Raw genomic sequence first — 26,870 nt, forward strand, 5'->3', positions numbered from 1 at the left:
GATAAATTGTTTTCCCATAATTAGAACTTATCAGAGACATGTATCAAGACCTGATCAACTATAAGAGCAAACTGGTTTTTGGTTGGTTTCCTTGAACCCACGATTCCACATGGGCACAGGTAGATAAAATAGGATCATTTAGAAGCTTTGCCTCAAATTAACAACTTTTTAAAGATAAGAAATTAATCTCTTTGCGTGACTCTCTGCCTGACTCTCATTCCTTACTCTATCACGCTTTGGATAACAGAGTAAGGCTATCTTTGGATTTATTATTTTTCTAACCCTGAAGAACAGCATAAAATATGAACAAAACTTTATGATTGATTCAAAGGTAAATATACTTTTTCATATTTTAGTTTAGCTTTTCAATTATAGTGATTATCATTATGAAACACAAAGCATGTCATAAATTATCCACTTCAAGAAAAAGTAAACAGGCCTTTCTATTCTCCTATGTCCATATGCCATGGGCTTCCTCAATGAACTTTTGTCCTTCAGTGCTAAGAAAGTTAGTCTAATAATTAGTTCTGCTTAATGTTAAGAATTTACTGAAGGGAGAAAGGGGCAAGAGAGTTACCCATGTTAATGCAAGAGTATGCCAGGCTCCAAATCTAAACCGTAAACTGACTGGTTATATGTCCTGTGCAGGATACAAGGGGCATCAAACATTCAGATCCAGCCTATGGTAGAAGCTGTATACTTACAAGTTGGGGTTCATGTCTGCTTAATAAACCCAGGAGCATAGGGAGCTGATAAGACAGAAGTGATAACATCTTTTCTTTTGACTCAAGCCTGTCCTGCGTGTTTTAAAAGTCTGTTCAATCTTTTTTAGAAAACAGAATGACCTATTTTCCAACTGTGCTTCAGAATGCCAAATGACTTATTTTTATACATGTAACTTATTGCTTATTTTTTAACTGTATAACTCAAAAATTAATACTCAGTTCTAAGCAGGCAACTGCTATTTATGCTCTAAGGTGACATTACTTGCTTAATTTTGTTCCCTGTACGTACTACTGGCCACTTTCTTTAAAATACACTCATTCTTCTCACCCAAAATAGTCTCTCAGAAGAAAATATGGGTACTCATGACATGAGAATATGTTTCAGCATTATTGTTAATCCATTTCCCCAAAATATTCCATGATGAAGGTCAAAGAAAAGAAAAGTTATGTTATAAATTAGTTAAAAAGAAGATAAAGTTAGAAATCTAAGACTGCTCAGTAAATTTGGTAAAAGCTAGAAAAAAAAGCAGGAAAAAGATTATGGAAGGGATAATTATTGGAAAGAGTAAGTAAATATGAAAAATATAGAAGTCAAACCGGGAAAGAGGAAAATACGAAGGTTAGAAGGTTTAGTGTTCTACAACATTTTACAAATGTCTATATAATATTTGGACACTAAGTATACCTTACTTTAGAAAAGTGTTTTTCACAGAAACCAGTATTTTCAAAGTACCAGGAAAGCTTTAAAACCAACCAACCAAAAACAAAAACAAACCCTCCTTTGAAGCCTTTTCAAAGTGTACTTTTTGTAATACAAATAGCCAATTCCTAATTTAACTGCTCTAAAATTTCGGATTTTATAACAGATTTTCATAAACTAAGGTGCACATGTAAAATGTCATCATTTAGAAAGAGTAATCTGAAATTTGGTATTACACGTGAAAATAATAACCCTTCAGTAAAACTCTCAAGTACACCTTGGAATCACTATAACTAAGTAAATAAGTATTCCTTTATCACTATAGGCTGGTTAGAAAATAACTGGTAAATCTTTATATGAGACGTAAAGCATAGGCCCTTACGAATTCATTATCAAAACAGTTTAAGTGGGCACACAGATACTTATGACTCATCCTGTACTAAAAATTCCCTTTTCCCTTCCATAGTTCCTTTATACGGTACTATCATTATTACAGAACTATTATGATAGTTATATAGCTCCATCTATTATAGAGAATAGACTGAAGTTGTCAACTAAGTCTCAAAGCGCAGGAAAAGTAGTCAACAATTACAATAGAACAGAATAGAACTACTTAAATAACAAAAAGACCAAAATAAATAATTTTCTAATTCACTGTTCAAGTAGTTTAGGTTGAAGCTTTCTGGGCAGTTAGCATAGACAGATATAGCATATTAAAGGATACTAATGCAAATTATATACAATAATTTTCTATTCCCTATAAATGGTAGGAGTCCCCAGCATATTAATAACATTTCCAAAACAAATTAGTATGCAGTGTAATAGTAGCTGCTACCAGAATGGGTTTCTCCATCCTACCTCACCCTATCCCATGGAGACAACTTCACAGATACTATCTCCAATTAGTTCACTCATTCAATTTTACCTATAATTCAGCCTATTTAAAAAATTTAAAGAACCTGACAAGCAGAAAGCACAAAAAATTGGGTTAAAGAAAAAGAATTTTATGTCTGTCAGTAACTTAATTTTGAGGGAAAAAGCCTACTCTGTTATTACTACTTCTCTGAAATCATTTGAACTAAAATTAAGACCTGTAAAAACAATAAACTGATTACAATTTCAGAGTTTACAAACAAGTAGGAAGATACACATTATTTAAAAGTTTACGACAATAACACATAGCAACATTTTTTCTCAGTTTTATCCCTTTATACTAAGTGCTTTTTCCTATGTACATCTTCTAATTGAAACATCACACATGTAACAAATTAAAAGATAAGCCAAAGAAATAAGTTTTGTATTTACAATTGCTATTTCATTATGAAATGAACATAAACAATATGGAATTTTAGATTTCATCTTTAAAATGAAGTATTTTTTACCAAAAGGTAGTACTTAAATAGAGTAATCTAAAGACCTTGGAGATCTGTCCAAGAATCATTCCTCCACTATAGGGACATGGTATATCACCATCTCAAGATTTTTAAGTTGACACAAGATAAAGGAATGTTACTTTAATATACTCAACATAAAAATGTAATTTTGGCCGGGCGCGACAGCTCATGCCTGTAATCCCAGCACTTTGGGAGGCCAAGGCGGGTGGATCACACGAAGCCAGGAGTTTGAGACCAGCCTGGCGAACACGGCGAAACTCTCACTCTACTAAAAATACAAAAATTAGCCAGGTGTGGTGGTGCATGCCTGTAATCCCAGCTACTCAGGAGGCTGAAGCACGAAAATCGCTTGAACCAGGGAGGTGGAGGTTGCACTGAGCTTAGATTGTGCTGATGCACTCCAGCCTGAGTGACATTGAGACTGTTTCAAAAAATAAAAATAATAATAAAATAAAGTAACTTTAATGCATCTCTTTTTAATCTAAAATTTTTAATTTGAAATCTTACTCTCTTAAATTTTGGCTTTTAAAATAAGTGACTTATAACACAACTTCCCACAAATTCTGGTAGCAAATTGAACTAAAAATGCAGCAAATGTTTCACATACCTTTTTGAGATGTCCTAGTCTAAGTTTGAAAATTTCTTCCTGTTCATGATATTCTGCCAAAGTCAACCTGTCAAAAATGAAATTTTAATTCTACATATTGAGATTAACACTTAGTTTATTAACAACTAGCAAAATATAAAAATCAAGTGGAAATACTAAAATGTGGGCAACTTTAAGCCCAAAATGTATGAGCCAAAAATCCTTTGAGATATTCTTCAGAATATATTTAACACTTTTAGATGAAACAGTTAACTAATTCCACAATGATTTAATGAGTACCATTTATCAAGTGATGTTCTAGAATTTATATCCTAAGGATACAGTGAAAAACAAGAGAATTTCTCCTTACATATTAGTTTGAGCTTACACTCTATAGTGGAAGTAAGCAAGCATAAAAAAACACATGTGATGAAATAAATAAGTTTAAGTAACAGTAAGTGTCATGAAGAAGGCAAAAAAGGATGGTATGGTAATGACTAATTGCATTATGTTAATTTGGACTGGGTGTTAGGGAGGTGACCTTCATCTAAATAACAAAAAGACAACCATGAGAGGACTCTGGGGAGTATATTCTAAACATGAGTTACAGAAAGTTCAAAACTCTAAGATGAAAATAGTCTTGGCATATAAATAGAAGAGAAAAAAATGGGAGTAAATCAGATGTAGTCAAAAGGGTTGTGAGTAGTAGGAGAAGCAAGCTGGGGAGACATACTATGTATAGATTTGCAGGCAAAGTAAAGAATTTCAGTTTTACTCTAAGAGTAATGGGAAATCACTGCAAAGGGAGTCAGTCCAGTTTGGGCAGTTTTTAAAAAGAGGAAAAAAACAAAGACATTTTTCCTTTCCCTGCTTCAGTGTGTTGGGAGTAAATAAGCAAGATTAAAAAATGCTAAAACTTTAGTCAAAGTACTAAATTCTGGCCAGGTACAGTGGCTCATGCCTATAATCCCAGCACTCTGGGAGGCTGAGGCAGGTGGATCACTGGAGCCCAGGAATTCCAGACCAGCCTGGGCAACATAGCAAAACCCCGTCTCAATCTCCCTCACCCCCAAAAAAGCACTAAATTCTTATACTCCAAATATAGACATAGGGTCTTGCTTTGGTGTCCAGGTTGAATTTGAACCCCTGGGCTCAGGTGACTCTCCTGCCTCAGTGTCCCAAGTAGCTGGGAGTACAGGTGTCCACCACCATGCCTAGCTACTTCAAAATCTTACTAAAAATAGATACAGGACTTTAAGTCTTGAAAGTGCTTCATGGTTATCTTATTATTTCAAATATTCTTACCTAACTTTGAAAAATAATCAGTTTAATATATGCAGAACCATAGCAAGACTTACTAGGGTCTCGCTCTGTTGCCCAGGCTGGAGTGCAGTGGCCACGATCTTGGCTCACTGCACCTCCACCTCCCAAATTCAAGTGATTCTCCTACCTCAGCCTCCAGAGTAGCTGAGACTACAGGCATATGCCACCATGCCTAGCTAAGTTTTGTATTTTTAGTAGAGACAGAATTTTGCCATGTTGGCCAAGCTGGTCTTGAATGCCTGGCTTCAAGTGATCCACTGACCTCAGCCTCCCAAAGTGCTGGGATTACAAGTGTGAGCCACCACAAACGGCCCATACCCCAGCTTTAAAAGAATAGCTCTTATCTATCATATTCAAGCCCTTGTTTGTTAATTTACTTATGTGTTCTGAGGTTATTTCATTAAGCTCCTAACTCAGGTGTGATCTGTTTGGTTTCAGTCCCTCAGCAACATTTAGTATAAATGCCATTTCCCTTTAGCTAGATGCTAATTGAATTTACTAATTCTAAAAAAGCAGTATTCAAAGGAAATAAACAAAAACAAGAAATTCAGTTAGTATTCCACCCGCAACATCTTAAGAGCCAAAAAAAAATTAACATTTTAAATTAAATCTCTCTACCCAGTCTTAGGGTGACACAACTACTGGATTTTATTACACTGAATATAACAATAGTTGATAGCTGTAGCAGTTGCTTATAGTAAATTTAGAGAATTAAATGTTGGAGTGTGAATGTAGATAAAGTGAGAGAGGGAAGAGGAGGAATGTGATACTAAAGAAAATGAGGTTCGAAAACTAAAATGTATAATATCTCAACTAATCTAGAAAAGATGTAGGAATGTTAGCAAAAAGCTTCTGGGTATGGGTACAGGTTTATGCCACTGGTGGAAGTTTGCCTGCATAACAGTATATCATAAATTCATATTCTTAAAGTATAGTTTTAGGTCCACTAGTAGGCCATAGGATGGGCTCATAACTAATTTTTAAAAGATATTTAAATTTGTTTTGTTTCTATATAGAAATTCTGTACTTTGATTTTTACTGAATTACAAAACAGCTAAAATTTGGCATATCTTAAACCAAAAATAGTACATGACTTGAGTTACTTGAAATTTTTGTCCTACCAAGAGGTTTGGCTATCATGTATAACTGCAAAGCTCCTACACATGCACATGGCTAGACTTTGTGCAATTTAGGAGAAATGGTATTTTGTTGTTGTGTGTTGTTAGGCTACTCACTTTCCAGGGCAGTGATTCTTACCATTTTACAATCATTAAAAAAAAAAACAACAAAAAAAAAAACTGAAGGAAGTTATAAATACTCTCTCCAGAAAATTTTACATATATATAATTTTGGGACTCACAAATCTCAGTAAGAGTTCCTCTACCAAGGTCTTGTCTTGCCAGTTAGAATGCAAACCCCCAAGTGACAAAAGAGTCATTTCTTACATTTTCTCTCCATCTTCCTACTAGGAAGTATTAGGGATTATTAATACCTGACACATTGTAGCTTCTTCGATAATCTCTGTTGTCCATTTGTATTAATCACAAACGCTTTTAAAGAAATCTACGTATTTAGATAAAAGAAACTGGGAACAACCTTCTTTAAAGAAACAGGATTTTAGACACAGAATGAAAAGAGCTAAGCTAGGATAATGTTCACATCAGTGGCTTTTAATTATCAATACTTTTATGTGTGTAAGATGCTTTTAAAAGAACCTGCTCTCTCAAACAATTCAGTCGGTTAAATTACTTAGCAAATCTTTTATTCATAGATAAGGCAAAGATATAGTCCATCTCTTCCCATAGACTCATATCTGATAGCTAAATTATTAATATTATTACACAAACATAAAAATATTTTATTATGCACACATAACAATGTATTATTTTTATTATGCACACATAATATTTAAAAAGTTAACAAATTTAAACCCCAAACATAAGACTTGACTCCTGATAATCTTCCATACTAAGTCTGAGTAAATGAAAATTTTAATTTTAAAAGTGTTCTAAAATAGTTTAACAGAAATATGGGGTGACAGTATTTTAAAAAGTTAGTACAAATAACAAAAACAGGGAATACTCATTTTAAACAAATTTGGTATTCAATGTCTTAAAGACATTCTGTTTAAGCAGAGAATTAACCTGAAGCCTCAAAGAACACGAGCTATGGTAAATAGACTGTTGGAGGCACTTAAACAAAAATTAGCCAGATGTGGTGGTGCACGCCTGTAGTCCCGGCTACTCAGGAGGCCGAGGCATGAGAATCACTTCAACCTGGGAGGCAGAGGTTGCAGTGAGCTGAGACTGTGTCACTGCACTCCAGCCTCGGCGACAGAGCAAGAAAAGAAAAGAACAACAACAACAACAACAAAAGGCAACAACAACCCAGGCAAACTAACATCACAGTTAATGGTGAAAATGGAAAGTTTTTCTCCTAATATCAGGAAAAAGACAAGGACATCTACTTTCATGACCACTAATCAATATTGCACTGGAAGTCCTACCAGAGCAATCAGGTAAGGAAAAGAAATGAAATGCATCTAAATTGTAAGCTAAGAAATAAAACTATATTTGCAGATGACATGCCTCTATATTTAGAAAATCCCCAAAAAATGCACAAGAAAAAAAATCACTGGAACAATAAATAAATTTGGCAAAGCTGCAGGGTATGAGAGCAATGCACAAAAATCAGTTACTTCTATACACCAGCAATGAACAACCTGAAAAGGATATTAAGGAAGCTATTACATTTACAATAGCATCCAAAAGAATATAATACCTAGGAATAAATTTAACCCAGGAGGTGAACGACTTGCCTACTAAAAACTACAAAATATTGCTAAGGAGTTCAAAAAGAGTTAATTAAATGAAAAGATATCCTATGTCCACAGACTGGAGACTTTCAAAAAGTATGGTACCACCAATAAGAATACACATATATACCTATGAAATAGATTTGAATTCAGAAATAAACCCAAAAATCTATGGCCAGTTGATTTTTGACAAGAGCACCAAGACCACTCAATGAGGAAAGAATAATCTCTTCAACAAATGATGCTGGGACAACTAGGGAACCACATGCAAAATAATGAAGCAGGACCCTACCTCACTCTATGTACAAAAATTAACTAAAAATGCATGAATGACCTAAATATAGGAACTAAAACTATTAGAAGACAATACAGGAGGCTGGGTACGGTGGCTCATGCTCACTTTTGGAAGCTGAGGCAGGTGGATCACTTGAGGCCAGGAGTTCAAAACCAGCCTGGCCAACATAGTGAAACTCTGTCTACTAAAAATACAAAAATTAGCCAGGCGTGGTGGTGGGCACCTGTAATCCCAGATACTTGGGAGGTTGAGACGGGAGAATCGCTTAAACACGGGAGGCAGAGGTTGCAGTGAGCTGAGATCGCGCCACTGCACTTCAGCCTGGGTGACAGCGCGAGACCCTGTGTCGAAACAAAACAAAACAAAGGGAAGACAATGCAGGGGTAAATCTTCATGACTATAAGTTTGGCAATAAATTCTTAGATTTGTCACCAAAAGCATAAACAACAACAGTAACAAAAATCAACAAAATACATTTCATAAAAATTAAAAACCTTAAAAATTAAAACAATTGAATTCATGGAGATAGAGAGTAGGATGATGGTTACTAGAGGCTGGGAAGGACTGTGGGGAAGGGGGCAAAAGGTCAGGTTGGTTAATGGGTGCAAAAACATTTGGTAACACAAGAGGATGACAACAGTCAACAAAAATATATTGTACATTTAAAATAACCAAAAGAGTATAACTGGGATGTTTATAACAAAGAAATGATAAATGCCTGAGGTCATGGATACCCCATTTACCCTGATGTGATTATTACACATTGTATGCCTGTATCATAATATATCATGTACCCCACACATTGGTTGGTGCAAAAGTAATTGCAGTTTTTGCCATTGAAAGTAGGCAAACACCACAATTATTTTTGCACCAACCTAATACTATGTACCCATAAAAATAAAAAACTTCTGTACATCAAAGGATATTATCAAAAAAGTAAAAGACAACTTACAGAATAGCAGAAAATACCTGCAAATCATATATCTGTTAAGGGTTTAGTATCCAGAATATATTTAAAAAAAAAAAAAAAACCTCCCACAACAACAAAACAACAAACAGTCTGGTGAAAAAATGAGCAAAAGACTTGAATAGACATTTCTCCAAACAAGATATACAAAGATGAGCAAACACATTAAAAGATGTTCAACAACATTAAGTCATTAGGGAAATGCAAATCAAAATTACGGTGAGATATCACTTTACACCCACTAGGATGGTTACGATTTTTAAAATGGGAAAGTAAAAAGTATTGTCAAGGATGTAGAAAAATAGGGATAATTGTCATGCTGGTGGGAATGTAAAACGGTGCAGACTGGAAAATAAGCAGTTCTTGAACAAGTTAAGACACAGAATTACCATAATACTCAGTACTAGACAGATAAAGAAAACAAAACAAGCCCGCACAGAAACCTGTAGACAGGTGTTTCTAGCAGAACTATTTATAATAACCAAAGGTGGAAACAACCTAAATGTCCATCAATGAATGAGTGAACAAATTGTGCATAATCACACAACGAAATATTGTTCAGCCATAAAAAGAATGAAGTCCTGATACATGCTACAACATGAATATACCTTGAAAACTTATACTAAGTAAAAGCCAGACACAAAAGGTCACATAAGGTATGAGTCATTTTATATAAAACATTCAGAAGCTGCAAATACACAGAGAAAGAAAACTGATTATTTGCTACTGGAGGTGAGAAGAGAAAGGGCTAGGGAGTGATTATTTAATGTGCACAGTGTTCCTCTGGGTTAAGGGAACAGTTTTGAAACGAGAGAAGTGATGGTACACAACACTGTGAATGTACTAAATGCCACTGAACTGTACCTTTTTAAATGGTTATTTGTATGTTACATGAATTTAACCTCAATTAAAAAATGTTATCACTAGGAAAAAAAAATAGGTGATTGTGGGAGGGATGAAACTAGTCTTCCTTTGAAGAGTCCAAACGTTTACAACGTAACAGAAATCGAAGTGCAATTACTTATACTTAGCATAAGTATAATAGCTGATATGGTTTGGCTGTGTCCGCACCCAAATCTCATCTTGAATTCCCATGTGATGTGGGAGGGACCTGGTGGGAGGTAACTGAATCATGGGGGCAGGTCTTTCCCATGCTGTTCTCATGATAGTGAGCAAGTCTCACAAGATCTGATGGCTTTAAAAAGGGGAGTTTCCGGCCGGGCTTGGTGGCTCATGCCTGTAATCCCAGCACTTTGGGAGGCCGAGGAAGGCGGATCACCTGAGATCAGGAGTTCCAGACCAACCTGCCCAACATGGTGAAACCTCGTCTCTACTAAAAATACAAAAAATTAGCCGGGCATAGTGGCAGGCACCTGTAATCCCAGCTACTCAGGAGGCTGAGGCAGGAGAATTGCTTGAACCTGGGAGGCGGAGGTTGCAGTGAGCCGAGATCTTGACACTGTACTCCAGCCTGGGCACAAGAGCAAAACTCCATCTCAAAAAAAAAAGGGGGGGTGGGGGGAGTTCCCCTACACAAGCACTCTTCTCTTGTCTGCCACCATGTGAGACGTGGCTTTCACCTTCTGCAATGATTGTGAGGCCTCCTCAACCACGCAGAACTGTTAAGTCCATTAAACCTCTTTCTTTTGTAACTTGCCCAGTCTCGGGTATGTCTTTATCAGCAGCGTGAAAGCGAACTAATACAATGACTTATATACCAAGTACTACTGTGATATGCAAAATAATGGCCAAAGACTTCCATATCCTAATCCTTGAAACATGTCAATATGTCAGGTTATAAAGAATAGGAAAATTAAGCGTAGCAGGTGAAATTAAGGTTGCTCATCAGCTGACAGTAAAACAGGGAGTTATTCTGCATTACCCATGTGTGCCCAGGGGGAAGGGGCGGCAGTGTCAGAATCAGAGTAATGTGACAGGTGAGACACTTGACTGGCCGCTGCTGGCTATGAAGATGGAAGGGGATCATAAACCAAAAAATGTGGGCAGCTTCTAGAAGCTGGAAAAGGCAAGGAAATGGATTCTCTTCTAGAGTCTCTAGAAGTAACATAGCCCTGTTAACAATTTGATTTTAGCCCAGATGAAGCCCATTTCAGATCTGTGATCGCTAAAATGGTAAGGTAATATTTGTGTTGGTTAAAGCTAAGTTTGTGTGATTTGTTACAGCAGCCATAAGAAATTACTGCAGATATTCTTACCTGGAAGTAGAATGCTCCTTTAATAAATACCTAAAAACATGGAAGTGGCTTTGGAACTGGGCAGGGGACAGAGGCTAGAATTTTAAGAAGCATAATTTCTAAAGGCTGGGCGCAGTGGCTCACGCCTGTAATCCCAGCACTTTGGGAGGCCAAGGTGAGTGAATTGCTTGAGGTCAGGAGTTCGAGACCAGCCTGACCAGCATGGTGAAACCTTGTTTCTATTAAAAATACAAAAATTAGCCTGGCATGGTGGTAGATTCCTGTAAATCCCAGCTATTTGGGAGGCTGAGGCAGGAGAATCACTTGAACCCAGAGCGAGACTCTGTCTGCTACCCGCCCCCACCAAAAGCATAATTTCTAAAAAGTTTAAACAGATTGTTTGCAGGCTAAACTTCATCAAAAAGAAAGGATAACCTAGAGGACAGAACCCTGTGCCCAAAAGGCAGAAGCACAGAAGATCATCATAAAAGATTATTCCCAGACCTTGAATCCAAAAGGAGTTTGAATGGATTTTGAAATTCTGCAGGAATTTCCTTCCACTGCTTTTTGTTTTGAACAGAAATGTCTCTAAACTGTCATCAGATACCCGTCCTTCCATCATACTGTGGGAGGAGGTAACTTGCTTCTTGAGTTTCAGTTTCACAGATGAAGAAAAATTGTGTTTCAGGGTGGATTATACCCCAAGTCTCATTCATATCTGATTTATTTGATGAGAATTGGAACTTTGAGCTTATGGGATTTAGATGTGATGTTAGACTTTGTGCTGACACTGTAATGGGGATGTTGAGATAGGGTGAACCTACTCTGCGTGTGGAAAGGATGTGAATCTTTGGGGGTCAGTAAACAGAATAATGGTTTTCCCAAAAATGCCATATCCTAGTCTTTGAAAAAAGCTAGATTTAAATGGGATCACGGTTGCTCATCAGCTGATTTTAAGATAATTACTTTGAATAATACAGCTACGAATACACAGAGCACAGAAAAATATACATTCTATCTGCAGGAAACTAGTAAAAGTCACAGAAAAGGTAATATCTGAACTAAATTAAAAAGAAGCAACATCAGGAGGCCAGGAAGAAGAAATGGGGTGTTAAGAGGCATGATGGGCCTGGCGTGTTGGCTCACGCTTGTAATCCAAGCACTTTGGGAGGCTGAGGTGGGCAGATCACCTGAGGTCGGGAGTTTAAGGCCAGCCTGACCAACATGGAGAAACCCCATCTCTACTAAAAATACAAAAATTAGCCAGGCATAGTGGCGCATGGCTGTAGTCCCAGCTACTCGGGAGGCTGAGGCAGGAGAATCACTTGAACCCAGGAGGCGGAGGTTGCAGTGAGCCAAGGTCGTGCCATTGTACTCCAGCCTGGGCAACAAGAGTGAAACTCCGTCTCAAAAAAAAAAAAAAAACAGAGGCATGACGACCCAGGAATACAGCATGACAGCATGTAGATACTCAAGCAAAAGTAAAAAGGAATGCAAACTGCAGATTAAGGAAGTATCTTCTGCTTGTTTGCTAAGAGTTTTAGTCACAGATCAATGTTTAATTTTATCTAATTTTTAAAAAATTTTGGTATCTATTAAGATAGTCATGTGATTTTTCTATTTATGTGAAAAATTATATATATTTTTCTCATCTATAACCAATCTTGCACATCCAACATAAACCCAACTTGGTCTTCATAAATTAGCATTTTTATATATTATATGTTGTGTTTGTGTTACTATTTTATTGAAGATTTGTGCATTTATTTTCACAAGTGAGATTTGCCTGTAACTGTCATTCTTGTACAATCTTTGTTGAGTTTTGGTATCAAGATTATGTTGGCCTCAGAAAATAAGCGGGAAGCATATCTACCTTTTCTGTTCTTCAGAAAAGTTTGTAAAAGACTGGCACTATTTCATCCTTAAATGGCTGACAGAATTCTTAGATGCAGTCATTTGGACCTGCAGTTTTTCTCTGAATAAATGTTTAAATTACAGATTCACTTTATTTAATAGTGACAGAACTATGTGGATTTTGTTTCTTCTACTGTCAGTTTTGGTTCCACCGTATTTTTCTTTAAATTTGTCAACTTCACAAAGATTTCAAATTTAAGCAATTTATAATGTGTTGTTTCCTTTAAATATCTAGACACAGTAGTAATATTCCTTTTTTCATTCCTGGGGATGGCTGTGGTTTTTTAAAAATCAGTCATATCAATCTTATCAGGTTTTTTCCCCTACAAAAATTTTAACGCTATTTTTAAAAAACTAGTTTATTCTCTGTATTGTATGTGTGTTTCCTATATTAATTTCTGCTATCTTTTCCCTCTTCCTTCTTTGGTTAATTCTCTTGCTCATTTTCTTTCTAACTTATTGAAATAGATGCTTAGTTTGTAAAGTTTTAGTTTTTCTTCTTTTCTTACACACATAACTAAAGCTATAATTTTCTCTCTAGATACTGTTTCAGATACATTTTACCAATTTTGTTATGTAGCACTTTCACTAACATTCATTTCAAAATATTTTGAAATCTTCCATTTCAAAATTTTCTCTCATTTCCATTGGCACTTTTCCACTACCTTTTAGTTCCAGATTTCTAGCTAATTGCATTGTGGTCAGGGAACATACATAATGATTTCAATCATTTTCATCCTGGAGTTCTACCAATGACTAAGGGAGAAAGAATACCACTCTTACATAAACTTTCAATCCTGTGAAATTTGCCGAGGCTTGCTTTATAATCAATTTTTTTTATAGTCAATATTTTTAAAAGAACATGTATTCTGCAGATGTTGGGAGGTATTCTATATATGTCCATTGGTTCAAGTTTGCCAATCCCATTAATTTTGCATGCACTGGTGTGTTTTGTTTTGTAATGCTTTATTTTTATCTACATGTTCTATTTCTAAGAAATGTGTTTAAATCTCACACTATGATTTGTGGATCTGCCTATTATTAGTTTTTTATTTATTTTGAGGCCATGTTATCATATTTATATAAATTTAGATTATAGCTTCCTAGTGATTTCAACCTTTTATAACAACCACTTCATTTCTAATAATGTTTTCTGCCTTAAATTTTACTGTGTCTGATTTAATATAGCTTTCTTTTGGGTGGTGTTTGCCTATCTTTTCTAAACAGTTGTTTCAGTATGTCTTTTTTCCCTCTGGCGGCTTAAGAATTTTTTTCTCTTTGTCTTAATTTTCTGAAATTTCACTATGAAGTGTATAGATGAGCTTTGTTTTGTTTTGTTGTTTTGTTTTTTGAGACAGAGATCTCGCCCTGTCACCCAGGCTGGAGTGCAATGACATGCACATGGCTCACTGCAGCCTTGGCCTCCCAGGCTCAAGCGATCCTCCCACCTCAGCCCCTCAAGTAGCCGGAAGTACAGGCCCATGCCTGGCTAATTTTTGCATTTTTAGTAGAGATGCGTTTTTGCCATGTTGTCAAGGCTGGTCTTCAACTCCTGAGCTCAAGCGATCCACCCACCTCGGCCTCCTAAAGTGGTAGGATTACAGGTGTGAGCCACTGCACCCAGCCTCGATGAGTATTTCTTTTTATTCACATCCCCTGGAATTTGCTGGCCTTAATGAACCTGTAGACTGATCTTGTTCATCTGTTTTTGAAATACTCTTAGTTATCTCATCTCCAAATACTGCTTATGCTGCATTCAGGATTGTTTCTCTAAAGACTATCAGCTACCTTGTCAATAGTAATAATGTAAATCAGAAGACAATAAAAATAATCTCTTCAAGTAACTACCAACCCCAAATTCTAAAACCAGTAAAGATATCCAAAGAATGAAGGCAAAATAATTTTCAGACAAACAAAAACTGGTCACTACCAACAGACCCCTTTGTAATTTTCCTTTACAAAGGAAAATTTGTAAAGGGTATTCTTGGCAGAAAAGTCTTGTGAGAGGTGTAGAAATAAGTAAAGAGCAAAAAATAAATAAATATGTGGATAAAGTCCATATGAACACTGACTATTCAAGACAATAATGATGTCCTATAGGTAGACGTGTGTATATATGTGTGTCTGAGTATAGAAACATGCTCATACTGTAATAGAGAAAAAGAATAAAATAAACAAAAACTGGTCAATGCAATAAAAGGTGAGAAAAAAAGAAAAAAGGGGGAGACTAAGTAGGATAAACAGAAGCATAAAGAAAGACCAAATTTAAGCCTCAATAAGTAATTACATGAATTGAAAAATAGATTAAATTCTCCAATGAAAGGAAGATTTTTCAGACAGGATTTTTAAAAAAATCAGTTATACATTTCTCAAAACCCACAGAAGCTACAACATCAACAGTGAACTCTAATGTAACTTTGGATGATAACGATGTGTCTATGCAGGTAACGTATGTGCCACTGTGGTGTGGGATGTCGCCAGTAGAAGAGAATGTACCTGTGTGGGGACAGGGGTTAGGTATATAGGAACTCTGTACTTTCTGCTCAATTCTGCTGTACTACTGCCCTCCTCCTCCTCTAAAAAATAAGTTCATTAATTTTAAAAAGAGGTAAGTAGTCTACTAATAACTTAATGTTATACAAAATATATATATATATATATATATATATATTTTTTTTTTTTTTTTGAGACAGGGTCTTCCTCTGTTGCTCAGGCTGGAGTGGAGTGCAGTGATGCAATCACAGCTCACTGCAGCCTTGACCTCCCCAGCTCAAGCAATTCTCCCGCCTCAGCCTCGTGAGAAGCTGGGACTATAGGTACATACCACCATGTCTGGCTAATTTTTTATTTTTTGGTAAAGATGGGGTCCTGCTATGTTGCCCAGGCTCGTCTCAAACTCCTAGGCTCAAGTGATCCTCCCGCCTCAGCTTCCCAAAGTGCTGGGATTACAGGCCTGAGCCACCACGCCCAGCCTGAAATACATTCTTAATTTAAAATTAAAGCTATAATGGAAAAGCAATGACCTCTCAAACTTCAATAATATATGAGGTAAAATATTACTTACTCTTAACTTTGCAGTCATCCTCTGTGAAACATGCAACATGTAAGTCTAACAGATACAACCAAAGCTTAATTTGAAATACATTTTAAGTAAAAATCTTGGTTAAAATGTATTAATAAAGGAAAATCAATGCAAGTGTCATCAGACTTTATCTAGAGATAGTATTAACTATCCAAACTATTTATTCTGAATAAAAAGTCTTTGTAACTAAAATTACAAGTTATTACCTAAAAAACTGACTCTTGCTAATAGTTAAAAATAAATTATGAACCAAAAACCATGCCAAGTACATGCATTACCTCCTACCATCTTTTCAACAGTATAATGTAGATACTTTCACAAGAAAATGGAGATTCAAAGTAGTAAAATAACTTACTAAAAATAATCCGGGAGAGTTAAGTTTGGAATCCACATCTGTTTGACTACAGAACCTAAAGTCCTACCCACCACATCTGGATTCCCCACCCCTGGGCCTCAGACCCGTACTGTCCATGGCCTGTTAGGCCGCATAACAGGTGGTGAGCGGCGGGCCAGCAGGCATTACCACCTGAACTCCATCCACCTCCTGTCAGACCAGCAGTGGCATTAGATTCTCATAGGAACACAAATCCTATTGTGAACTGCGCATGCAAGGGATCTAGGTTGTATGCTCCTTATGAAAATCCAATGCCTGATTATCTGAGGTGGAACAGTTTCATCCCAAAACCATCCCCCAGCCCCCACCTCGGTCCATGAAAACACTGTCTTCCACAAAGCTGGTCCCTGATGCCAAAAGGTTGGGGACTACTATACTACATAATGGTAACTTCATTTTCTATGTTAATTTCTTGATAGACAATTGATAACTAAAGATTCATAACTTGTCCCCTAATTATACTAGATATTATGCACACAAGCCAAAGCCATTTTTCTTAAACAATAATTCAAAAGAAGTTTTAAAAGATAGTTTGCCAAGTAGAGATGTGACATTTTGTGTTAAAAAAGCATTATTCACACTGCAGTATATATGAATCAAAGTGCTTCTGTGGCCTTTTGCCCTATTTAAACCTATAATTTGTTTAAGAATGCAATCAAATTGCTATGTAGTACCCATCACTTCATTTGCCACAGAGTTAGTTTTAGGTCAACATATGGAATAAAATGGGATAGAAACAAGAGAAGACTATGACTATTAGACTATAATTAAAGCTGTTAGCATCTTGGAAGACAACTAGTAAACAAAATACCTGTGACAAACCAGAAAGATGATCTATCAAAAAGAAAATGAAATTCGATCAAATGTGTTTTTTCTGTTTTTTTCCCTTTGAGGCCGGGTCTCACTGTCACCCAGGCTGGAGTGCAGTGGAGTGATCATAGCTCACTGTAAACTCAAACTCCTGGGCTCAAGAGATCCTCCTGCCTCAGCCTTCTGAGTAGGTGGGACTACAGGGACATGCCACCACATCTGGCTATTTTTTTTTTTTTATTTTTGTAGGGATAGGGTCTTGCTCTGTTGCCCAGGCTAGTCTCAAAATTCCTGACCTCAGTGATCTTTCCATCTTGGCCTTCCAAAGCAGTGGATTACAGGCATGAGTCACTGCACCCAGCCTAAATGCTTATGTATTGTAATTTATTATTGACCACTTTCCATCCACCAAACACTGTGCTAGGCATTGGGACTACAGAGATGAAACAGTGAAATAAATGCTACAATACATACAAGTATGCACAAAATATCATGGCACCTAACATGAGAGGCAATAGGAGAAACTGGCCAAAAAAAAAAAAAAAAGGGTGAGAGAGAACTTCCTTTTGAAGATAGCATTTAAGCCAAGTCTTAAAGGATAAACAGGAAATGAGACAAATGAAGAAGGGTAAGGAACAAGATAAAAGTCACAGAAGCAAGAAAGCACAGTCCATTTAGGGAACTGAAAAAGTTTAACTTAAGATATACATAGGGCAAATGCTGGAGAATGAGGCTAAAGTAAGAAATAAGGTTTACATAAAGGGTCTTCATGTGGGTGAATTTTATCTAGAAAGCCACTGACAGAGATTAAACATGGTGAGACATGAAAAATAGTAATCTAGGTTAAAAAAAAAAACCAAGGTCCTATACTAAGACAGTGACCGTGAAAATGAAGAATGGCGCAAACATGAAAATGTTATGGAAACAGACACAGAGAATGAGGGAAAGGGAAACATTAAGATGACAGGCAGATTCCTAGTGTCATTACCTGAGTGGACATTGATGCTGTGACTGAAGAGAGACAGGGTACTTACTATGGTGATACCTCAAAGTAATAAATAACTCCCATCTTTCATGTATTAAAGAAAAGCTTTCAGGAGGAAGCAATAACTACCATGTGACTTAAAAGATTAACAGAAATTAAGACAATGGGGAAGAGTCTGAATGTTGGCAGTGAAGTAGAAGTACTGAATGATGGCAACGATGAGGCTAGATAACGAAGAAGGAGCCAGATCAAAAGTGCTTTATAAGCCATATTAGGACTATTGGGTTATATCATTCAAGTACTGGAGAGCTTTGTTAGGGTTAAAGGGAAGAGAATGAAAGGCTCACGTTTTTATTTCAGAAAAATGACTCTACAACATGAAAATAGACTGCAGGAAGAGACCAAAATTGAAGCGAGAAGAGGGAGAGATTATAAACATAACCCAAGTAAAAGACAGCATTAACTTGAGTTAGAATGAATGGTGTTAGTGGGAACTTGCATAAAGGATGAGTGGACGTATCTGGTATCTAGCAGGACTGGGTATCTACAGGGTAGAGTTAAAGCTAACACATACTTCCCTTTTTTATTCTTTTAAAGAAATAGAGACAAGGTCTCACTATGTTGGCCAGGCTGGTCTCAAACTCCTGGACTCAAGCGATCCTCCTACCACAGCCTTCCAAAGCACTGGGATTACAGTGTGAGACATCCCACCCAGCCCACACTTTCTTTTAATACAATCACCCACCAAGTCAGTCATTCACCTAGGTTTTGGTTTTTTCTTAAACAAATTTACTAACTTGCAAAAAGTAAGTTCCTTTAAAAAATTAATGACAGTCAAAATGTTTTAACTGTAACTTACAACAGCTCAAGAAAATTAAGAAAGGCTTTAAGAAGAAAGTACATTTTGAGATGGACTTTGAAGGATTAATACTATCACCATCTAATCACTAATGGATTAAGAAAAAATCAACAAAATCTGGCCAGGTGCAATGGCTCATGCGTGTGATCCCAGCACTTTCGGAAGCCAAGGTAAAGAGGACAGCTTGAGCCCAGGAGTTCAAGACAAGCCTGGACAACATGGGGAGACTCCATCTCTTCAAAAAAATAAAAAATAAAAATAAATAAAATCTGTACTTAAAATGTTAAAGGTGACAACTAGAATTCTTACATGTGAGAGGATGGTAGTGGTAGTGCCACTCACTAACAGAACACAGAAAAGGGGCAAGGTATGTGTGTGTAAAGACAGACTGAATGGGAAATATAACAGTAAATACAAGGTTTTGTTTGTTTTTAGTAAATATAGTTTTGAACAGGCTGCATTAGAAGTTCCTGTGAGACATTTAAGTACTGATAGCAACTAAGCAGGATATGATATTCAAGATTGAGACAGAAGTATCTGATACTCAAGAGAGAAAAGTGGGCTGGAGATGGTAATTTTGATGTCAGCAGGATGTATATGGTAACCGAAACCCTAAGAGTAGATGCTACTTAAGGAGAATACACAGAGTGAGAAATGTGATGGCCTAGGACATATCCCTAAAAGTCATCTACATTTTACAGATTGGTAAGTAAATGAAAGAGACTGAGAAGATGCAGCCGGATGAGTTAAAATGGAAACTTGAGTATCTTCAAAACTAAGAGAGTCTTTTTGGAAAAAAATAAGTCAACAATATTCAGTGCTGCCACATAAGTTAAAGACCCAAATGTTACAGCATTTAGCATCAGGAAGATAACCTTAAGAACAATTTCAGTTAAGAAAGGGAGACTGGAAGACAAGGCAGAAGAGACTACAAGGACAGGCAACTCTTTCAAGAAGCCTAGTTATGAAGAGGACATACAGAATATAGAGACTAAAGGGATTTGTAATTGAGGCAGAGTTTTTTAATGGTTTTGCTTACATGTTTTCTGAAGGGAAGTAATAAGTAGAGCACAAAGGAGGTATCAACAGAAGAGGTTCCTGATACAGCTGCGGATGGGATTCAAAGCATGGATGACAGACAATCTTTCAATAGAGGAGAAAAGAATACATGACATACAAGACATTAGAGGGTATATGTATTTTCTCTTTTCTTTTTTTTGAGACAGTCTCACTCTTGTCCCCCAGGCAAGATCTTGGCTCACTGCAACCTCCGCCTCTCGAGTTCAAGCAATTCTCCTGCCTCAGCCTCCTGCGAAGCCAGAATTACAAGTGCCTGACACCATGCCCGGCTAATTGTTGTATTTTTAGTAGAGACGGGGTTTCACCATGTTGGCCAGGCTGGTCTCGAATTCCTGACCTCAGGTGATCCGCCCACCTTGGCCTCCCAAAGTGCTGGGATTACAGGCATAAGCCACCGTGCCCAGCCTATGTATTTTCTACTTGCGTGAGTTTACATAAGTTCTTCTAGAACAGAAAATTTATATAAGTTTGGATACATCTGTATACTGAAATTTTAACAATGGTGTTCTCTGTGAAATGGGATCACAGTCTATATTATTTTATTATTCTTGTCCTATTTTCCAAATTTTCTTCTAAAAAATGTCTTTGTCCTTTAAATTATAAAGAATAATTCATTAACAAAGAAAATCCAGAAAACAAAGAAACACAGAAAGGGAAAAACAATACCTATAACCCACTAATGAACTGCTTTCACAGGTTGAGAAAACATATAAATGGCAGTTACATTACTTCATTCTCTCAAAGGAATGTGAATGGAAACTTTGAATTAGAATAACCCAAAACTTTTAATTGATTCTTAACCGATTCAGACACAGAAGAAAGGGTGAATTCTGGTAACCTCTTAGCTACCTCAGTCTCTGTTTTAAAAGAGAATTGTTAAATCTCTGCTTAAAAAGGTAGAATGCAGATATTTGGGGCTATTAATTTAGAGCTAGATTTTCAATACTGCCTTCCTTCCTGGTCATAATCATTTTTGCTATCTAAGTATTAATTATAAATAACATCCATTAGTAACATTCATGCTCACTGGCAACAATTTTAAAAAAGAAAAATTTTAAATGGAGGCTTACAGTTGTGGTAAATTTGGTCTAACAAAGGGATCATTCTCTGCTCCATTGACTGCTTTGTTTTTCCTTTGTTTTGGTTCAGAATTGGTAGAGGGTGCCTGAGAATTATTAGCTGTGGGAGGTTTGCGTTTGGCTAGAAGTTTCCTTTGCCTTTCAATATCTTCCCTTTGCTGATTCACCCATTCTTGTTGCCTGTGTAAAAATAAACAAATAAAACCATATTAACCTTCCATTACTTTTCAAGGCTAAAATTGGAAAAAAAAACGCATAAGAAACATGAAAAACCATATAATATACATTCGTAACCTTTTGGTTCCGCTCTTGTGAACCAAATTGTACTTATCCTTCAGGTCTCATTTGAAAGAATTTTTTTAAGTGAGGTGTTCTCTAAACCCCTAGATTAGGGAAAGATGTGTTGCCATATATAATTTCATCGGAATTTCTATCTCCCCACCTCACTCTTTCTAATAAATATCATTCCTATAGATACTTCATCAGAAAGTATCCAGTTAGATGACATCACTCCCTAAGAACAGAGATGGTGTCGATTTATACAGTATCCTGTTGTATCCCTAGTACCTAGTGTAGTGATCATCACTTACCTGTTGCTCAATAAATGTTTCTTGAATGAAATAAATGAGATAAAACAATCCCCCAAACTATTAAAGTATGGGGTACATGTTACACATGCATCTCACCACAGTATTTGCACACAAATTTACAAAAGGCAAACATGAATTTAATATGAAGAGAGTTATTTTCTAAATCTACTTTTGTTAAAAAAATAGGTAATGGGAAGTTGGTGTTTTGAAATGAAACAAATTAAACTTAATGTAAGAAATTTATGAGAAAAATTTTTTTGATAATTTAAGGGAAAAAAGACAAGAAAATAGCAAGAAAAATTAGCATGGCTCTGAAAAATGGGAAAGTAACAAAAATAAAATTAATGCTTCCCATTCAAGAAACTGAAACAATTTTGCAAATAGCTCCCTAATTCTAAAAACTAATAGATACCATGTCTATTATTAAAATGTAGATTAGATATTTTAGCAGTTTGAGCAGAGAGTGAAGCTTTTTAAAACCAACTTATCATATAATACCTTAAGCTTATTCTAACAGTAACCATGTTCTCTTTCAGGTCACCTCACTATGCCAATAAAAAATTTTCAAATCCTACATGGTTACAATACTTAGAGCAAGTCAAATATTTCATGCCCTCCTCTCCCCAACCACTGACATCAACTAAAGGGTTCCTACTTTGCTAATGCAGAATTGACCTTACACACATCCCCTTCCCTATGGTTTTAGTGATAAAGTAGCAGAATATGATAGGAGTGAAAAAAATAAAGAAGAACCTAGGTAGAAGATTAAAAGAGTAGAGAAAAATCTCAAGAATAGCAAAGTGAGAACAAGACTTTACTCCAGTTTTCATTTAGAAGCAGGAATAAATTTCAATTTTTAATAAGTAAATCTTAAGGCTATTTTAGGGCACAATCAAGATGGTATAAATGCAAATAAGCAGTAATAATCCTAATGATTAAAATATTAATGGAAAGTAAAGAATTACTGGAATAGATATTAATAGCTGATTAAACAGGGATGACTATACAGTTTAGAGATTAATATTATTACTTTATTTCTCTTCTCATCTTCTAACCAGTCTGGGTTATATCACTGATTATAAACGACTTGATATACACACAGTAGGTCCCCAATAAATGCTTATTAGTGAAAGTCAGGACAAACAAGTAATTATTTTCTTTTTTGACAGTTATTTTTTGAGACAGAGTCTCACTCTGTTGCCCAGGCTGGAGTGCAGTGGCATGACCTCGGCTCACTGCAGCCTCCACCTCCCAGGTTCAAGCAATTCTCGTGCCTCAGCCTCCCGAGTAGCTAGGATTACAGGTGCACACCACCATGCCTGGCTAATTTTTGTATTTTCAGTACAGACAAGGTTTCACCCTGCTGGCCAGGCTGGTATCAAACTCTCAACCTCAGGTGATCCTCCCAAAGTGCTGGGATTACAGGCGTGAGCCACTGCACCTGGCCTCTATTTTGACAGTTAAGTGGAGAAATTGGAACTACTGGTAGAATTTATATCTTAGAACATTCGTATTAATTATATCACCATCTCTTTTATTCATTGCAGGACAATTGCCAGTCTGGGTTTAGTAGCAGAGCCTCTTGCTCATAAAACACTAAAAAATTATCTTCTGCTTTCCACTTTACTGTTGATATGTTAGTTCATGCTTTAATCACCTTTCATCTGGATACCCCTCCATCTTAACTACCAATAACATTCATCCTCTTTCTAATAATATTTTCACATTACCATCAGTTATTATTCTACAACTATCACTGTAGATATCATTCCAATCACGTACACTATATATGTAAACCTTTAAGAAGTCCCATTATCTGCAGAATTGAAACCCAAACTCTCTAATATCACAAGGACATTATCCTTTGTTTCACTGTGGTATAACTAGAACAGCTATGTTGAAGAAAAATTGAATAAATCTGCTGAGAGAGAAGGCCATTCTGTGGCAAGTCCTAGGAGGCAGTGTTTGAACAGCAATGTTGGTGTGATACCATGTGAAAGAAAGTTTTGCCTCTATTTCAAATAACTGGATACTCTGGAAAAGCTGATGTTCATGCCGGCATTACTCCCCATTTTCAGGTTTAACAAAATTTTCCACCAAAAAAGGAGTAGCATATTTAGCACTCCTTAACACATAAACAGCCAATAAATCCTTATCTACCACCGTCTGAACTCAAGAAAATATGGTAACTATAATTTCTCTGTTTTAAAGTTTGATCTGAAAAGCAACAGAAAACCAAATACCGCATGTTCTCATGTATAAGTGGGATCTAAACATTGGAGACACATGGACATAAAGATGAGAATGATAGAAACTGGCGGCTACAAAGATGAAGGAGGCAGAGACAGGGGCAAGGATTGAAAAACTACTGGGTACTATGCTCACTACCTGAGTGATGGGTTCAACTGTACCCCGAACCTCAGTATCATGCAATATACCCCTATAACAACCTGCACATATATTCTCTGAATCTAAAATAAAAGTTGAAATTGAAATAAATAATAAATAGAGTTTACCTCAGAAACGCTAAAGCCACATGTTCAGTTTAACTGATAAATGAGTTATTATATCTGAGGCAAAAGAGAAGTTTTTTTTCCTTAGGAATAGAGAGCAGGCAAGTGCTGAATATTAACACGTAAGGATTGGGGAATGGGAAAAAACTAAGTAGGAAAATCCTAGGAGATAAACACATACACAAATCCTCCAGTGAAAATCAAATTTTCAACAATTTCCCTCTCAAAATATCATCTGTAAAGCTAAAGGTTCAATTAATATTTCGGAAGGTCAGAATTAGAATAACATATTACATTCTATAGATGACTGCTGATTAATCAAGAAATTAGTAAGCTAAAACTGTAATACTCTTGGTTTCATATCCCTTTCAAATGTACTAAATTCTATGATTTCACAGTAGTGAGGAACTGGAGAGCATAATTACAAATCTATAATCTTTTAAAGTAATGAAAACCCAAACGAATACTAAAAACTTATAAATGTTAAGAATGACTAACTTCACAAGATTCTGAAATGCAAAACCATCTGTCCATTGTTCAGTAAATGAAGCCCCATGTCTAACTGTTGTAAAGTGCCCGAGGCGTAATCGATCTTGCATACTCTTCTCTCTGCTTGACAGTTTTTCTTGTGTACTCTGAAAAGAGGAGAAAAAAAAAATCATCAATTTTATTCATTAATTTATAAGAGCATACAAAGCAAAAGGGGTCTAATGAAGGGAAAGCGAAAATTTACCCAACTTTTAGCCTACCTTTTCAATAAGAAGTTTCTTGCTCATTGATATGCACTTATTTAATCGTTCTTTGTATTTTTCAAGTAATTTTTGTTGTTCATCTATTTGCCGTCTGAGATCACAGTTAGCCTATGACATAAGTAGAAAATGCAAGAGGTCTAGACTGGGGAATATGAAAAGCTTAGAAATAGTTTTAATGTTCTAAATAAATTATATACAGATAGGACTAATAATATTAAATATCTGAGTATGATACAAGAAAAAAAAAGCCTACTTAACCATGAGATAATACTGTTAAATATTACTTAAGTGTGCAGTGGAAAGTACATACAGGGAAATTTGTATCCACATCCATACATTCAAATCCATACTCTAAGGTTAACTTTGGCTAAGTTATAACAACTTTAGTTCAGCTTATTTCTAAATAGAAGCAACACAATCTACCTCACTTTGTTAAAAATAACTAAAATATGGTATATAAAGTGTCTATCACTTAAAAATAAATGTGAGTTTTCCTCTATCTCTTATAATTAACAAATTAAATGTGGGTTTTCCTCTCTCTTACAACTAACAAAATATTTTCTCCACTGAACTTATAAATGACATACACAAGTTGCCTACCCAACAACTGTCCTCACCATTCTTCCTTAGCAATAGGATACTAATTCTGTTCACTTTGTAGGTGGCCATATGCTCAGAGAAGAGGCCTCCCTCTAACATCAAAAGATGAGTCTGATTAGTACAGTGCTAAGAGAATAACCTATAGGGCTTGTTACAAGAGATTACTGGGAACCATTCCCAGAGCTTCTGAATCAGGTCTCAGGAAGGACCTGAAGATTTCCATTTCTATTAAGTTCTCCAGTAATACTGATGCTCCTGGTCTGAAGATCACACTTTGAGAATCAGAAGTCTAGGCCAACCATGGTGGAATCCACAAGACAAGGGCACAATATCTTGAAAGTGCTGAGAGAAAACAATTGCCAACCTAAAATTAGATACCCAACACAATTGTTTTTCAGGGAAGAGGAAACAGAATTTAGCACCAATAGACCCTCAGCAATTCAAACAAAATCTCAACACTGTGTGTGTATGATGCATATGCAACTTGAAACCTGATTCTAAAATTTCTCTAAGACTGTGAAGGGCCAAAAATAGCGAAAATGAAGAAGAGGATATCTGTTTAACCATGTATCATGACTTAACATAAAGCTACATAATTATGATCACCCAAGACTCCTCCTTCCTTTATAATGGAAATTCAATGTTTTATCCTGGATTGCTATCTGCCTAGCCAAAAGACTACAGTTCCCAGCTTCCCTTGCAGCGAAGGATGGTTAATTAGATGCAAGCAGAAGTTGTTCAATGAGATATCCAAGAAGGCTGCATACAGAATTGTGCTTTTTGTTCTCTGCTCCCATCCTCCCTCCTGTTATCTGCTTAGAACGCAGATATAATTGCGACCCTAATAGATATATTGAACCTTGATGTGACCTTTGAGATACAAGCCATGAACTAATAATGACAAGGTCCCTTATGATACTGAGGAGTAATAATATCCGAGCTGCTCACTTCTGTTCTTCTCTTGAAAAATAAGCTTCTATCTCATTTGAAGTACTGTTATTTATGTTCACTGTTACTAACAGCCAAAAACAACTGATAAAAATTGTTTTATCAACAATGATAAAAAGATGCTGCAGTACTTGTGTAGAGACACAAACAGAACAAGGAAACATGATATAGAACACAGAAATAGATCCACTTGTATACTGGAAACAAGATTTTATGATGATAGAGCTGGCAGTATAAGAATGAGCTTTTAATTAAATGGGGATG

General features: G+C 36.1%; 1 protein-coding gene across 5 annotated transcripts in view; it reads right to left on the reverse strand.

Moving 5' to 3' along the window:
* The window catches only part of TLK1 (tousled like kinase 1), a 172,913-nt gene that overhangs the window by 36,364 nt on the left and 109,679 nt on the right, over window positions 1–26,870 (reverse strand). For all 5 annotated transcript variants that reach the window (XM_055289684.2, XM_063644687.1, XM_055289685.2 and 2 more), the window contains 4 exons: window positions 25,056–25,166; window positions 24,805–24,941; window positions 21,195–21,383; window positions 3,427–3,493 (listed from right to left, as the gene is read on the reverse strand). In XM_055289684.2, coding sequence (XP_055145659.1) covers window positions 3,427–3,493; window positions 21,195–21,383; window positions 24,805–24,941; window positions 25,056–25,166 — 504 coding nt within the window. The remainder of the gene's footprint in view (window positions 1–3,426; window positions 3,494–21,194; window positions 21,384–24,804; window positions 24,942–25,055; window positions 25,167–26,870) is intronic.

The sequence above is a fragment of the Symphalangus syndactylus genome, chromosome 8, assembly GCF_028878055.3.
Source record: "Symphalangus syndactylus isolate Jambi chromosome 8, NHGRI_mSymSyn1-v2.1_pri, whole genome shotgun sequence".
Taxonomy (NCBI): domain Eukaryota; kingdom Metazoa; phylum Chordata; class Mammalia; order Primates; family Hylobatidae; genus Symphalangus; species Symphalangus syndactylus.